This window comes from Macaca nemestrina, chromosome 15, assembly GCF_043159975.1.
Source record: "Macaca nemestrina isolate mMacNem1 chromosome 15, mMacNem.hap1, whole genome shotgun sequence".
Taxonomy (NCBI): Eukaryota; Metazoa; Chordata; class Mammalia; order Primates; family Cercopithecidae; genus Macaca; species Macaca nemestrina.
The window spans coordinates 113,530,054-113,546,795 of record NC_092139.1 but is presented as its reverse complement, the minus strand read 5'-3'; the positions used below and the strand labels follow the sequence as shown (position 1 = coordinate 113,546,795).

At 42.6% G+C, this 16,742-nt stretch overlaps 1 protein-coding gene across 1 annotated transcript in view; it reads right to left on the bottom strand.

Annotated features, from left to right (window-relative positions):
* LOC105464280 (ataxin 10) overlaps positions 1 to 16,742 on the bottom strand; it is a 175,562-nt gene that overhangs the window by 22,181 nt on the left and 136,639 nt on the right. The window contains exon 10 of the mRNA XM_071080744.1: positions 16,302 to 16,365. Within this exon, the coding sequence (XP_070936845.1) occupies positions 16,302 to 16,365 (64 nt within the window). The remainder of the gene's footprint in view (positions 1 to 16,301; positions 16,366 to 16,742) is intronic.

Sequence of the window (16,742 nt, the reverse complement as noted above, 5' to 3'; positions counted from 1 at the left end):
TTTCTTGCAATGAAATGCTATAAAACAGACCAAACACAACAGTTTTGGTGACTCTCACAATCATGATTTGGAATGACAGGAAACAAAAGAATGCAGGCCATGCTGCCGTTTATATGAACTTCAAAGATGGCCGACCTACCGGACATGGTTTAGACACACTCTGGAGCTGGCGCTGGGGAACGGCAGGGAAGGCCTGGTGCTGGTCAGGCCAGCGGAGGACTGGATGGATTCCTCAGGGAAAGCAGGCAGTATTTTTGCCTCTCGACCTGAGTGTTGGTATGTGGATGTCTGCTTTATAATTATTTGCCAAGTGTATACATACACATTGGCTTCACTTTTCAGTATGCATGTTATATTTCAAAATAAAACAAGAAGTTTTAAAAAAACTAGGATGACTGAACGCGACCTGAAGTGTGAGGGGATCTGCCAAATGCAGTTCACAGGTTGCATCAGGTAGACAGCACCAAGAAATATGGCCCCCAAATGTCAAGATGTATACTTAAAACTTTGCAGTTTACAGTTTACTATATGTAAGTTAGACCTCAATGAAATAAGACACTATGGGAAAGTAAGAACAAAGATGGATGGGAGAGACTATTTCAACACATACAACTGAACAAATAATTTTTATCCTGGATATAGACTCACAAATGTCGCCATGATGTGCAGTGCCTTCCCAGCTCAGGTGCCTGACTCGCTTTTTCTGCATCAGAAATCTAGCAGGGAGAGGAGGTCGGGGTCTTTCACAACCATCATTTTCTTCTTGAAAACCCATTAGGCCTAATGTAAATGGTGAGTTAGTGGGTGCAGCACACCCACATGGCACAAGCATACATACGTAACAAACCTGCACGTTGTGCACGTGTACCCTAGAACTTAAAGTATAAAACAAAACAAAAAACAAACAACAACAACAACAACAAAAAAATTGAACCCATGGGGGGAAAAAAAACCCATTAGGATTTCCTGGTGCTTCCTAAGTATGCCTGGAGGAAACTGTGCTAGGTTCGTTTGTGTTTTTCTTTAAAGAGACGGGTCTCACTATGTTGCCCAGGCTGCTGTCAAACTCCCAGGCTCAAGCAATCCTCCTGCCTCAGCCTCCTGAGTAGCTGGGATAACAGGTGTGAACCACTATGCCTGGCAATTGTACTCGTGTGCTCGTTTCTACAAGTGCTTTAGGAGAGAAACACAAGAGAAGTAGTTTTGATTCTAATACATTTTGGCTTCTCTCAAAAAACTGGGAAAATATTTTGACTTTTCTACAGGCTTTCCCCATTTTCAGTCAGAAAGTGCACATCTCTATCCGAATCTGACAAAGATTCTCTGAGCTTCCTGGAGAATGTTAAAGTTGGGTCATTTTCCAAAGATGAAGGCAAGATTGTCTTGTAAAAGTAAGTCTCGTCATATTCAGGTGAAAAATCTCAAAGGCAAGGCTGGGTCCTTGTTGTAGAAACTCGAACCATTTCTCTTCGTGCTTTTCCCTGGCTTCTGTCCACCACTGAGGCTCTTTCACAGCACGGGGCCTGTTTTTGGCTGCGCTCAGTTAATCCTGAAGAAAAGGTCTGTCCATTCCCCAAGACGACTTTCCCGGCAGCTCACAAAAACCAACCACCATTGTTGGGATGGCCGGGGTAAGCAAACCACCCTGGCAATGCCTGTGGCCACAGGGTCCAACATCTTTTGTCTTGACTTCATTGAAGATTTTAAGACTAAAGAATTGGTAAGAGTTGAAAGGGTGAGCACGTCTAAAAGTTAGCTTTATTTTTATACTTTCTCCAATGAAGGGATAATGTGGATCCACAAAACCACAAGGATCAGAAAGCCCAAAGCAGCCAGAGGCTTCCCTTTTCCTCCAGCCACCCCGTCTCACTCCATAAGAAGCAGTCAACTCCAGGCAGAAAAGCAGACCAATGAATTCCCTCCAAGTTGCTCAGAGTCCAAGTCACTTATCAGAAGAAACACAAATAAGAGATGTGCAGGTTGGGTCAGAGCCTCTGAGTAGACCGGCCTTTCTTCTACCACCCCTTAGCATCCTGTCCTGTATTATCTAATGGCCTGTTTCTCCAACTAGACAGTGATCAGAGCTTGCATCTTCTTTGGCTTGGTGGCCCCACTGTAGCACATGGCCTTTTCTTTTCCTGGATAAGGAAATGAGTGCCTGCTTCTAAGTCCCACATTTTCCTTCAAAGAATCCTTCACAGAATCCAACAGGCCCAGTAAGTTTTTGTTTTTTAATGTATTGGTCCTAGAATAACTGGTACAGAGTATAGAACACTTCCTGATAGGAATGATCATCTCAAAATAAAACAGCCCAGTAGTTACAGTTCAACAGTGCTGAATGGCTGTGACACACTCATGTTTTGACCAGACCCTTGGTCACTGCTAAATGTGACTAAGGTCTTTTTAGACAAAAATCCTGACAATTACCAGGGTTACTGGAACATGTTCCTTTATGCCAAACTTTGGCTACCCAGTCTCTCAAGTGTCTCACAAAATATATATTCTGTGCAGCAATGGTATTTAAGTTTGGCAATTTAAAAAGGTATTAACTTCCTCAACATATCCAAAAGTCACTGCTGTTTTTAATTAATCTAATGCGAAGAGAAAAACTGGCAAATAATTAACTTCATAAGAAAATACATACATTAAATGATGATAATAATAATAATGTATATAAGCACAGACCACAGGCCAGTAAATCATCTTGGCACTTCATGCACAGGCAGTCACACTTCCTTCTAGTCTCAATCCAGCAGCTTTCCTGAAGGAAAAGCTTCCTCCACGGGACTGCTGTGATCACAGAAGTATCCAAGTGGTTCTGAGTCAACTATAATGAATATGTCAGTGACGTGGCTTGGTAAAGCCATTTGGGGACAGAGTGAGACATCATTATCCAGCATGGCAAGGATGCCCTGTGACTGCCTAACTTTGTGTTTGTTCTGTGCAGAGACAGGCTCAGTGGAATCAGAGCGTGCTTCCTACCCAGAGGCAGCATTTGAAGGAAACCATCAGGCATGTGGATTTCAGGCTGATACTTTAGGCTTATGATTTGATCTTATACATCAGATATAAAATTTCCAAAATACAAAGTTAAGAATTATAAAAGCTCATTCTATTCTATTCTATTCTATTCTATTCTATTCTATTCTATTCTATTCTATTCTATTCTATTCTATTCCTCATACTACAGAGAAACCAGGAGGAATGCAGGATGGCTACTCTGTTAAATGTACTGTTTGGGTAAACAATTTTGAAACACAAGTATTTCATGTAGCTTCTAAATTTAAAATACTCTCTTAAGCTACTAAGTTTACAACTGGTCTAGAATAGTGACTATTAGGGTGAAATTATTTAGGCATGGATTTCTCATGTTTTCCCTACGTGTCAGACTATGCAAGTTTTAGGCATGCAAAGAAGCTGGGGACACAGTGCACAAAGGTCAGGCCCCAGGGCGTTCCCATCAGCCTGCATCAGTCACAGGGCTTGGCTCTAAGGAGCAGATCCTTAGGAACAGGCAATACATGCCCACATACAGTTTCGTTTCTGTTTTCAAATAAGTGTTACATGGTGACCCTCAGAACATTAACAGCGACCACGGAGAAGCACACTTAGGAAAACATGGCAGACAGGCAGCTGAAGTAACTGAGAGCAAGTCCAGGAAAGCAGTTTCCCACACCTCTTTCACACAACTTCCTGCGTGAGGATAGTCATGCCCTGATCCCTGCCCTGGGCCGCTGAAAGCGAGAGTGGTCACCTTCAAACCAAAAAGGACCGCCCACACGGCTCCCACTGAGAACCTCGCTCTGAAAAACAACAGGCTGGCATCTTCTGACTGATGTGAGAATAAACACGAAGAATCTTGCTTTTAGCACAAGTAAACCAGACAAGCAGAACCGGATGCACTTTGACTCCTGACAGCCAGGGAGAGCTGAGCAACCAGGCTTGGCAGGACAAACGCAAAGCACCGGCCTGCAGGACCACAGAGGCCTGAGGCAGACAGAGGGATGCAGCGATCGTGGTTCTAAACACACACAAGTGCATAACTAACACACTGGAAAGAAGCCAGGCTGTCTGCCAATCTGTACACTGTAAAACTCCCAGTGTGCTGACATGGCTTTAGCTTCTAGCCTCTGTGATTCCGGAGGTGTAAGAAAATGAGGGGCACAAAACTAAAAGCTAAGTAGACAAAACCTGAAGGAGCACAACTTGGAATACTTACTTGTATAGTCTCATTTTAAAACAGTTTGACCACCTGCCAAGACACCTGAGCGAGGAAAGGAAGTCCCTTTTCTGAAACTTTATGCATCTCCAACTTCCAGCTTCTCGCCCTGGGAGCCCGCTGCTAGGATACTAGGAGAGCTGGCTAAAGCAGGTCCCCCTCACTCTTTTACTTGGGATGGGTCTGTTTGAATGGTGACTCCTGCATCTGTGTAGTCGAGGCAGGTGGCGGCTGCAGGCTACTCTTACTGGTCTGGGCTGGGAGCGTCACCAGTTCATCTCACAGTCCTGCACCCCGCAATCAGCTCCCTCCACTCACACAGGGCCCTGGGAGGCCTTCGCTCACCTGTGAAATCACCTTCTGTGTGTGCACTTGTTTGTCTTAGTTGATCTGGTTTACGCAAATAAATCACGCTAGTTGAGGGTGGGAGAATTACTATACAACTTAAAAAAAAAAAAATATTAAGCCCGGGGAGGGTGGCTCACGCCTGTAATCCCAGCCCTTTGGGAGGCCAAGGAGGGCAGATCACTTGATGTTAGGAGTTCAAGACCAGCCTGGCCAACGTGGTGAAATCCCATCTCTACTGAAAATACAAAAATTAGCCAGGCGTTTTGGCATGTGCCTGTAATCCCACCTACTAGGAAAGATGAGGCAGGAGAATCACTTGAACCCAGGAGGTGCAGGTTGCAGTGAGCAGAGATCATGCCACTGCACTCCAGCCTGGGCGATGGAGCGAGACTCTGTCTTTAAAAAAAAAAAAAAAAAAAAAGACAAATTAAATCAATGGGAAGCCATACCAAAAAGATTCTCTATTAAAAGCAAAACAGCACTAATGGGTTTTCAATAACTGAACAATTAACACGTAGTGCTTATAAGCTGTTTAATCCTGAGAATGTAGAAACAAGCAGAAGAGAGGCCTCCCCTCCAGAGGAAGAAAGGCTAGCTTTGGCAGGAAGATGTCCTAGCCATTCGCTGCATCAAACAAACGTTGGGATGGCCAAAACGAGATATTAAAGCAGACACACACTGCTTTGTGAACACACTACAGGCGCTCCCTGGCATGGAAACTCGTCGCTATCTTTTACAAAGCACACCGAGCCTAGCCAGCTGCGCCATCTCGAGGTGTTTAAGACACTTCCCTGAGGAGTCTCCTTCCAGCTGCTGTTTGGCAGGCCTGATGCCACGCTAGATTCTCCACCAAGAAGAGTACAGAACAGCACACGTTTCTACGTTTATTCTAAGATTCCTGCTTTCCCAAAGACGTGGCACTACAGTCCAGAATCTCCCAAATGGAAGCTCCAAAATGCACATGTGACTAATAAAGACTCCATGAGGTTCTGCAAGTCAGAACACCTGCTTCACCCAGGCCTTCCCACATTTGATTAAAAGAAGGCTTCTCCCATATATGACCTATTAAGATACTACAGACAAAACATGCTTTGGAGCACATTTTGGAAACAGTCCCCTGCGTTCACAGCATCCAGTGCTGGGGACACACTCAGGGTGCAGGAGCAAGATGACATAGTTCCCACCTGGGATAAACTTTCCTGGGGGGAAAGGTTATATATCTGGGTATTCTGGTGTGTCGTGTTCAGGGAGAGGCAGAGCAACCCAACCCAACTATAACACACTAAATGGAGGCACTCAGCTCACTGAAGGAGTATAGAAAGAACCCCGAGAGGAAGACATACATGACACAAACCTAAAAGGAGGAAAGAGGGGAAACGGGAGAGGTATCTGTTTTACAAGGAACTACTATCTTAGTGCCCAGCACTCTCCCCTGATTATGATCTAAGATCAAAATAGGTCAGTGAATTTTTATTTATTTATTTATTTTAGATGGAGTCTTGCTGCAACACCCAGGCTGGCATGCCAATGACATAATCTCAGCTCACTACAACCTGAGCCTTGCAGGTTCAAGCCATTCTCCTGCCTCAGCCTCCCGAGTAGCTGGGACTAAGGGTGCGTGCCACCACGCCTGGCTAAATTTTTTTTGTACTTTTAGGAGAGACAGGGTTTCACCACGTTGGTTAGGCTGGTCTCGAACTCCTGACCTCAAGTTATGCACCCACCTCGGCCTCCCAAAGTGCTAGGATTACAGGCACGAGCCACCGTGCCCGGCCAGGCAATGAATTTTATTGAGTGGTTACTATGTGCTAGATCCTCAGTAGGGTTAATAAAAGATTTTGTATCCAACACAGATGTAGAGTCACCTGTCCCTCTAGGAATTACAATGGAAAGAAACACTGTGACATTAATCCTTCACATGGATGAAGGACCTGTGTGGAGTTTAGATGTCTGAATTAGGACCAAAGCCTTGGAATCAGAGAAAGCTGCGTGTACAGCCTGGCCCCATCACACAAGCCAGGACAGCTTGGATCAGCTACTTTAACTCTCAGAGCTTTAATTTTCTCACTTGTAAAATGGAAACAATGTTTCCCAACAAAGAGGACTGTTCCAGTGACACTATGAAAAAGGAAGGAAGAAAGGGAGAGGAGGAGGGTAGGAGGGAGAGAGGGAGAGAGGGAGGGAGGAGAGAAAAGGGAAGGAAGGACGGAAAGAAGGACAGAAGGAAGGAAGGAAGGGAGGAAGGAAGGGAGGGAAGGAGGGAGGAAGGGAGGGAGGGAGGGAGGGAGGGAGGAAGGGGGGGAGGGAGGGAGGGAGAGAGGAAGCGGGGGAGGGAGGGAGGGAGGAAGGGAGAGAGGGAGGAAGGGAGGGAGGAAGGGAGGGAGGAAGGGAGGGAGGAAGGGAGGGAGGGAGGGAGGGAGGAAGAAGGAAGGAAGGAAGGAAGGAAGGAAGGAAGGAAGGAAGGAAGGAAGGAAGGAAGGAAGGAAGGAAAAAAGTGAAAACAAAACAGGAAAACCCAAAGAGAACTGAAGGAAGGAAGGAAGGAAGGAAGGAAGGAAGGAAGGAAAAAAGTGAAAACAAAACAGGAAAACCCAAAGAGAACTGTTCTGAAAATGTAGCACAGGATTTGGCATACAGAAAGCACTCAATAAATGATTTAAACAATTTTAATATGAGTGCAGCAGAATGTCCTACCTGCACTGCTCATCTTAGGTAAGTTCTTTCACGTGTACTTCCATGTGACTCCCCCTCAACGGGAAGACTTAAAACATGTCCAGCACCCTCCTCCCCTGCCAATCCACACCCTTCCACCCTACATAACTACTCTTCTGACTTCTGTTATCACAGGTGAGCCCTGCTTGTTCCTGAACTCCAGGTAGATGTATTGTGCAGTACGTGGTCTTTTTGAATCTAGCTTCTTTCACTCAGTATCATGCTAGTGAGATTCCTCCACGTGTCACACATAGCAGTTCCCTCCTCTTTACTGCTGTATAGTATTCCACGACGTGAACACACCCACAATTTAACTACTTATTCCACTACTGCACATCCGGGTTATTTCTACTTTGGGGGTCTGAAGAATAAGGCTGCTGTGAGCATTCTTTTTTTTTTTGAGACGGAGTCTCGCTCTGTCGCCCAGGCTGGAGTGCAGTGGCCAGATCTCAGCTCGCTGTGAGCATTCTTGAACGTGTCTCCTAATACAACAGTCCCCAACATTTTTGGCACCAGGGACTTGTTTCATGGAAGACAATTTTTCCACGGACGGGTTGGAGTGTGTGGTTTCAGATGAAACTGTTCCACCTCAAATCATCAGGCATTAGTTAGATTTTCGTAAAGGAGCATGCAACCTAGATCCCTCACATGTGCAGCTCACAATAGGGTTCACGCTCCTATAAGAATCTAATTCCGCCACTGATCTGACTGGAGACAGAGCTCAGGTGGTGACTGATTCTTGCTCACCTCCTGCTGATCTGATGGGAGATGGAGCTCAGGTGGTGACTGATGCTCACCCACCTCCTGCTGATCTGATGGGAGATGGAGCTCAGGTGGTGATGCTCATCCACGTCCTGCTGATCCGATGGGAGATGGAACTCAGGTGGTGATTGATGCTCGCTCACCTCCTGCTGATCTGATGGGAGATGGAGCTCAGATGGTGATTGACGCTCACTCACCTCCTGCTGATCTGATGGAAGATGGAGCTCAGGTGGTGACTGATGCTCACCCACCTCCTGCCGTGCTGCCCAGTACCAGGTCTGTGGCTGAGGGGATGGTGACTCCTCTTCTAATAAACATATACCCGCATTTCTCTTTGGGGATATACTAGAGTGGAACTGCTGGGTCACAGGATAGGTGTATGTTTAATGTTAGCAGACACTCCCAACCAAAAAGCTTTCCAAAGCAATTCTCCTACTTACATCCCACTATCATGTATGAAACTTCAGGCTGCTCCATATCCTTGCCATCACTGAGTATTGTTGGGGCTTTTATTAGCCATTCTGGTGGGGTCTAGTGGTCACTTGTTGTGGATTAAATCTGTACTTCCCTGATGACTAACAATGCTGCACTCATTCCATATGCTCATTAACCATTTGGATTTCTTCTCTTGTGAAGTGGCATGCAAGTCTTTTGTCCATTTTTAAAAATTGAATTGTTTCTTTTCCTTGTTTTGCAGAAGTCCTTATCCTTTGTCAGATATATGTAATGCAAACATCGTTTCAAAGTCTTTCTCTTACAGTTAGTGCTTTTCAGTTAGCCTTTGTGTGCCTTAAGAAACCTTTGCCCAATCCAAGATAATAGCCAAAGTCTTCTGTGATTCTTCTAGAAGCTCTTCTGTTTTACCATTCACACTGAGGTCTATAAATTCAACCCGAATTGACATTTCTGAACCGTGTTGAGTTAGGAGTCCCAGGTCATTTTTTCCCCACTATGGACATTAAATTGGTCCAGCACCATTTATGGGAAAAACCATCCTTTTCTCAGTGAACTGCAGTGAGGCCTTTGTTGGGTGTGGGTGAGTCTGCTTCTGGACTCTATTCTGTTCGGTGATATTATTTGAGTTTCACCACTGACCCACAGTGCAATCACAGATGAAAATTTACCTTTCTCATAGGAATGAATAGCTACATAGGATACTTGTACAAAAACACTTATTTGTTGAGAAACTATTTCTGGACACTTTATAAGCATGATAACATTTCACTCACTATAACCCTGTCGGGGTAGGTCTCATTCTACAGACAAGACTAAAACTTAGAGAGATTGAGTGCAATGCTCGGAAATGAAGGAGTGGCAGAACTTGAGTGTGGGTCTGCTTGGCCACAGGGCTGATGCCCTTGCCATGGTGCCATTCTTCCTTGACACAGGATTACTGGGAAAACTACTGTTCAGTGATTATTCCTATAAACTCTTACATTTCTGTATGGAAGTGAATTTTATTTTCTTACAAATTAGGTGTTTCAATAAAAAAACAAAAAAGAAAAAGAAATGAAGAAAGGAAGAAAACAGAAAAAAACAAAAAAAACCAAAACAACCCAGTCTGAACTCTCATTCTATCCCTGTCCCTGCACCATCCCCCCAATAAAAACAATATATATATATATAAAAAAAACCCACATCAAGGACAACCGATCAAAACACAGATCAAAAAAGAACGAAAGAAAAACACTTCAAATAAAGTTCAGCTGTTCCTATTTGGAAACAACAACAAAAAAAAATCCCACAATAAACTGACAAATAAGAAATTGCCTCTGTGGTAGCAGAGCTGGAATTTTCCGATGGCATTGGCTACTGTGTCATTACTGTGGGTGACCCAAAAGTGAGTTGGGTGAGCGAACAGCTGGGCACTAGCTGGGCTTGTGTCCCTGAGGCAGCAGCAGCCAGGGCAGTCCTTCAGAGTTAAGCTTCCCCTCATAGCTGGTACCTTTTCCCTGGATTTGGAAATCCCTGGTGGTCTCTAAAAGTTACCTCCAAGAAATGGAAAAGGAACCCTTCCAGCCACATCCCCTACTTTGGGGCAGTTTTTGCTTCTAGTCTTGCTCTGATACGCCAGCCTGGATTTCCTAACCCCTAGGGTGGCCGAGAAAGTGGAATCTTCTACACAGTCCTGACTGCAGATGTCCCATGGGGCACGGGTAAACTCCTATCCAAAGGCATCCCAGGCCTCACCCATCCCAAGGAGGACATAATCCAGAGTGCTCAGAGAAGAGTGGTATTGTTATTAGTGGATATTCGACATCAGCACTGATTCCTAGTCTTAGTATGCCCAAAATATCTATTGCTTTTTAACACAAAATACTAAAATTAAATTCAATAAAAGCTTGGATGGTGCTAATTACTAGAAAAATGGGTTAAACTGAATTTTAAATAATATGACTGACAAACCAAGAATACTTAATTTACCAGAGTTGAAGAACCCATGGGAGACATTTCTCCTGAGCTTAGAACCACCCTCTCCACCAAAATAAATAAATACACACACATGCACATGCACGCACACATGCACACATACACATATTTCACCAAGCTGCTGTTTGCTCATTTATTTCTTTCCTTTCCCCATGCAGATATCTATCTAAGATATATTTTTTTGGTTATCTACTACATGCAAGACAATGGCATATTTATATTGAGGTGAAACACAGAAACATTGATCCCTGCCCTTAGGAAACCTAATCCAGCGGGTAATCCAGACATAAATGCACACATATTTAACAATAACCTGTGATGAGCTGAAGGAACAGAACAAGTTTTGGCAGGGATCGGCGGGGGTGGCCCATCTCGGCTGGGACTTGAGAGAAGAGACACAGAAAGCCGGGTGTGAAGCACAAGGATGATGGAGCCCAGGAAGAGCACAAGCAGAGATGTGCTCGGACAACTGCCTTCACGCAGGAACTGGGATCCTTCTTGGAAGCAAAAAGGTAGATGTGCCTGGGGAACGCTGACGAAGGGGAGAACGGCACTGGATACAAATGAAGGGGACCTTTTAGAATGTGATAGACTGGGCTTATTCTGAGGATGACGGGCAGTCTAGGAGGCTCTGTGAACAGGGGTATGCTTATGTGAGGTGGTTTGGGGAGTGGGAGAGTCAGAGAGGAATGATCCAGCTTTGGTTTTAAAAGATCATCCCACTGAATGAATGGGGAATCAAAAATCACCTAGACCCAGCAGAAGCAGAAGCTGCAAGATGAGTTAGGAAGTCACTGCCTAAGTTCAGGGCCAGCAATAATGCAAGTGTGGACTGGATGGTGGCACTGGGGATGGAGGCAATATCATCACTGTGTGAACATCACAGATTGTACTCACATTCTAGGCTATATTACCTAGTAACCTACTGCACACCCAGGCGGTATGGTATACCCCACTGCTTCCAGGCTATAGAACTGTATAGCATGTAACTGTACTTAATACTGTAGGTGACTGTAATACAATGATAAGTATTTGTGTATCTCAACACAGAAAAGGTACAGTAAAAATACAGTATTACAGCCTTATGAGACAAAGGTTGAATACAGGTCTGTGTTGACCAAAACATTACAATGTGGCCCATGACTGTATATACTTTACACAAGAAACACATCTCAGACAGAAAGGTTGAGAATAAAAGGACTGATAAAACTGTACCATGTAAATACCAATCCAAAGCAAGCTAGGATAGCTATATTAATATTAGGCAGAAAATCATTTTTAGAGATAAAGAGGGTCATTTCATAATGATAACAGGACTATTTCTCAGGACCTATTATATACCTTTACTTAAAAACCTTGCCTCAAAACATATAAAGGGAAAATTTATATAATGAAAAAGAAAATTAGATGAATCCGTAATCATAGGCTGATTATTTCAAAATACCTCTCTCTAATTGATAAATCAAAGTAGACAAAAATATCTGTAAAAAACCTAAAAGTTTTAAATACCACCATTTACAAACTTGCCCTAATGTATGTATATAAATTACTACATCCAACTACTGGAAAACAGCCATGTTTTTCATGCTCACATAGAACATTTGCAAAAACTGACCATATCACTAGGTCATAAATCAAGTCTCAATAAATTTCATAAGACAGAGGATATCAAGCAGGTACTATTTGTTTTTTTTTTGTTTTTTTTTTTGTTTTTTTTGAGACGGAGTCTCGCTCTGTCGCCCAGGCTGGAGTGCAGTGGCCGCATCTCAGCTCACTGCAAGCTCCGCCTCCCGGGTCTACGCCATTCTCCTGCCTCAGCCTCCCGAGTAGCTGGGACTACAGGCGCCCGCCACCTCACCCGGCTAGTTTTTTGTATTTTTTAGTAGAGACGGGGTTTCACCGTATTAGCCAGGCTGGTCTCGATCTCCTGACCTTGTGATCCGCCCGTCTCGGCCTCCCAAAGTGCTGGGATTACAGGCTTGAGCCACCGCGCCCGGCCAAGCAGGTGCTATTTGATCACAATGCATTTATACCAGAAATCAAGCTCCAAAAGATAACTAAACAATTCTCAATTGTTTAGAAATGAATTTCTAATAATCCATGGGTCAAAAAAGAAGTTATAATAAAAATTGAAAAACACTTTTAAATGAATGGCAACAAAATAATACATACGAAAATCCATGTAATGGAGTTCAAGAAGTATACAGAAAAGAGTAAAATTGAAAATTAATAATCCTAAATAAGTGAACAGGTATAACATGTTCATGGGTTGAAAACTCAGTATTGTATGTCAATTCTGACTAAATTACATTAGTTAATGTAATTTCAATGAGTAACTCAGTATGTGGGGGCTTTAAATTGTTTTTGTTAGTGGTATACGAGGTTATTTGTGTGTGTAGGGTATATACATGTATGTGTGTGTACACATGTGTAGATTTTAATAAGCTGATTCTAAAACTTTTATGCAAAAAACAAATCAAAAATGGTCCTAACACTGTTAAAAAACAAGAGACAAATTGGAAGAACTGACTTATCCTTTATTAAGACATATTGGAAAGCTATAGTAATTAAGACCATCATATTGGTGCAGGGATAGACAAAAAGATGAATGGAAAAGAAGGCAGAGTCCACAAACAGACCCAAACTTATATCAATACTTCTGAGAAAGGTGGCACTACAGTGAACAAAAGCATGTTCTTTTCAGTAACTAGGGCCGGGACAATTGTGTGCCATCTGGAGAGAATAGAAAAAGACTCTAACACACTCCATACACAAAAGCTGACTCTAAATGAATTACAGACATACATATAAAAGTTAAAACTGTAAAGCATTTGAAAGATAATATATTATCATCATCATAACCTCAGGGTAAAGAAATACTTCTTAAAACAAGATACACGTGCAAAAAAACCCTAACCATAAAGGAAAAGTGATGAATCTGACTAAAAGTTAAGAACTTCTGTTATTCAAAAGAAACTATAAAGAAAATGACAAGGTAATCACAGAACAGGAAAGAGAAAATATTAGCAACACATGTAGCTGACAAAGAACTTCAATCTAGAATACATAAAGATGTGTTAACAAACGAATAATTAAGAAAAATATCCCAATGGGCAAAAGGTTTGACCAAGGACACTGTAATGTATACACACACCCCCCTCAAACAGCAAACACTTTAGAGGATGCTAAGCCTCATTCACAGCGCGGGCAACAGGGAACGGGATGTGCAGTCCTAACTCCAGGGGAAGCACGAGGGAGGGAGGGGAGGAGGTGGTACACAGGAGGTGAATGCTCATGTCATAAAATAAACAGGTCACACCAAAACTTGATATATCAAGAAACAGCAGTAAAGCATATTATTTAGGTATACACAAGTAACTACTAGAAGAAATAGCTAAGAAAGTGAATTAGAAAGTGTAGAAAGTGGAGCTAGAGATATTGTTCCCTTACTGAATGCCTTTTGGTATTTAAAAACCCCCATATAGGTGTATTATTTTCATGAATTAAAAAAAAAAGGAAAAAAATCCACAAGAATGGGGGAAAAAGAGTGAATGGGAAGTGAGGATTAAAGTCAGAGTCATCAGATAATTCTTGGGGAATAGCCTGGAAGGAGCATTAATGCAGTTTTACCGATGGAATAAGGTAAATTTTGTAATCGTATCATGTCCTTATTTACTTTAGTACTGTGAAGGCCAGATTTTAATTTATAGATCACATCTAAAAACTGAATCTCTAGGTTGTAATGCTTTTTCATTTCTGACCATTCAACTGTCATTCTCCCTTTGCGCTGATATTTCAGTATGGGTCTCATATCTTACTACATTTTATATGCCTTTAAAATCTGGTAGGCTTAATAAATACAACTGCAAAGAATTACTGAATACACATAACACTAAAGATGCTTGTGATATTTCATCTTTTCTTAACCATTCACAGGAGATTCCATGATCTTACAATGTTTCACTGATTATCATTCTAAAAGCCAGTTATCTAGCTAAAGATGTAGCTATATCTTTTTTTTTAAACGTGTAACTCTGAATCATTTGTCCACTACATGAATATGTTTATGTGGTCCTCTGCATGTGCTCTGTCTCCTCCCAGTGACTTGTAAGAAGGCAGTGTGGGGAAGTGGCTAAGGGTCAGGCACTCACATGTATAAAATCTGGTTTTGACCTCTGGGCAAGCTAGAGACTCAGTTTTATTTCGTCATCTACAACATAGGGATGATAGTAATAGTATCTGCTTCATGGTGTTGTCAGGGTTCAATAAGGCAAAGGGTGTAAACACACACGAGGGACTGAATGAATGTTTCCTGAAGGAAGAAGTGAATGAACGAATGGCCATCTGGCAAGGAGGACACCAAGGCGGAAGGTGCTGTGAGCATCTATAGGCCTACGATGTGCTAGTGTACAACGGTCTTTTTATTTTTTGGTGTTTGCTAAAAGCCAAAGACTAGCAATGAAAACCCCTTCTTCACTAGAAGGTCAATTCAGGGAATGTAAAAGTAAACTGTGAGTGAATTTCTTTTTCCATAATAAATCATCATTTTCATTCGGAAATGCAACATCTGCAATTGTACCTGAACATTCTTGTACTGCTTTCCCATGACTAGAAGCTTTCTTCTTTTTTCTTTCCTTTTTGAGGGGCTAAAAAAATGTCAACACTCTTTAATGAGCACAGCCTGCAGGGACTCATGATAATGCCATGCACTGAACCAAATGTGCTTTACTCCGAAGAGGAGTCTTCTGAGGCTGTGTATTTGTCCTTTCCTGACTGAACTTACAAGCTACTGTGCTCTTTAAAATAGATTGTTTTCTATTGCTAATCAGACAAATGACAGTATCTTCAGCACAAATAATAAGCATCGCTCAGTCTACTTACTTTGAAACACATGATTTTCATCAGCTGCTTTTCTTTTCTTGGCAGAAGCCATAGTTTTATTTTTAAAATGCCCCCCTCCTCAGTCTCCTCAGTGCTAGGCTGGGCTCCTCACTGCCTCCCACAGGCTACACTCCCAGTCCTTGCAGTAGCCTTACTCACCCCTGCCCCGCCCCCAGCCAAGCAGTGACCAGGACAAGGGGCACAACTGAGTTTGGCTCTCACCAGGGAAGTTCGTGAAATTAAATAGTAGGTTTTATCTCAAATCTAAACAAGCTGTATCTGGTCCCTGGTTAGTGACCACTGTACTACATTAGTTTCGTATAGTACAACTACTTGAACTGGTAGGAAAAAGGCAGGGTCCCTGCAGAACACCCTCCAGCAAGGGTGGCTAACCCAAGCAAGGGCAAGAGCCAGCGCTCTCAGCTTCTGCAGCAGAGGGCTGCAGGACAAACCCTCTGAAGATGAGAATTCAGCACCACCGAAATGCTCCTTCCTTTTCCTAGGGAGCCAGAGTGCTCATGTTTCTATGTTGCCAAACTCTTATTAAAATAGGACTTCCCAAAGCCTGGATACTCAGAATCTCTATAGCAAAACAATATACCATAGTTCATGTTTACTCTGAAGACCACACACACACTGGAAAGGTGATGCTGGTGATGTGCAGCACAGTGCCTTACATGGGCTGCCTCCGCCCCAGGTTTGAAAGTGCTTTTTGGCCACATGCTCATTTGGAATGTCTTATTCACCTTGAAAAACTTAGCTTACCATATTACAAAGGTTACAGAAATGATATTCCAGCACCATAACTCTGAGAAAACGATTTGGTTCTCAGGAGCAAGTAAACAAGCAAGGCAGCCAGCTACATACTGAATGAACACGAGGAAAGGGACTTGTTTTGCTAAGGGCCCCGGCTGTAAACTTGTGCATGGTAATTCACGTGCAAGGATACAGGGGTTACTGTCACTGATGTTGCAGTTGTCCAGGATCAACGGGATACCATCCAGCTCATTTACCTAGAGAGAAAGAAGATAAGTTTATACACTGAAAACAGCATGGCTATAGTCAGAGATTACAGATGACTTGTTCCTTTTGTGTTTTCTTATTCAATGTTGTATTACTGTTTGCCCTATTATCTGAAATACCTATATCAACCCAGAACTATATAAAACAATGTAAACAAAAAGTGATACTTTTCTTTTCACTGGAGTTCAAAAATTTGGGGCAATTAGGTAGCCGTATAAAAAAGAATCTAAGTAGATCACTTCCTAATATTGTTCACCAAGATAAACTCCAGATGGATATGAGATCTAAACTTAAATAATAATAACAAAAAAAATCAGTACTAGAAAAAAAAATGGGTGAATTCCTCTTCTAAGTTGGGAATAGGAAA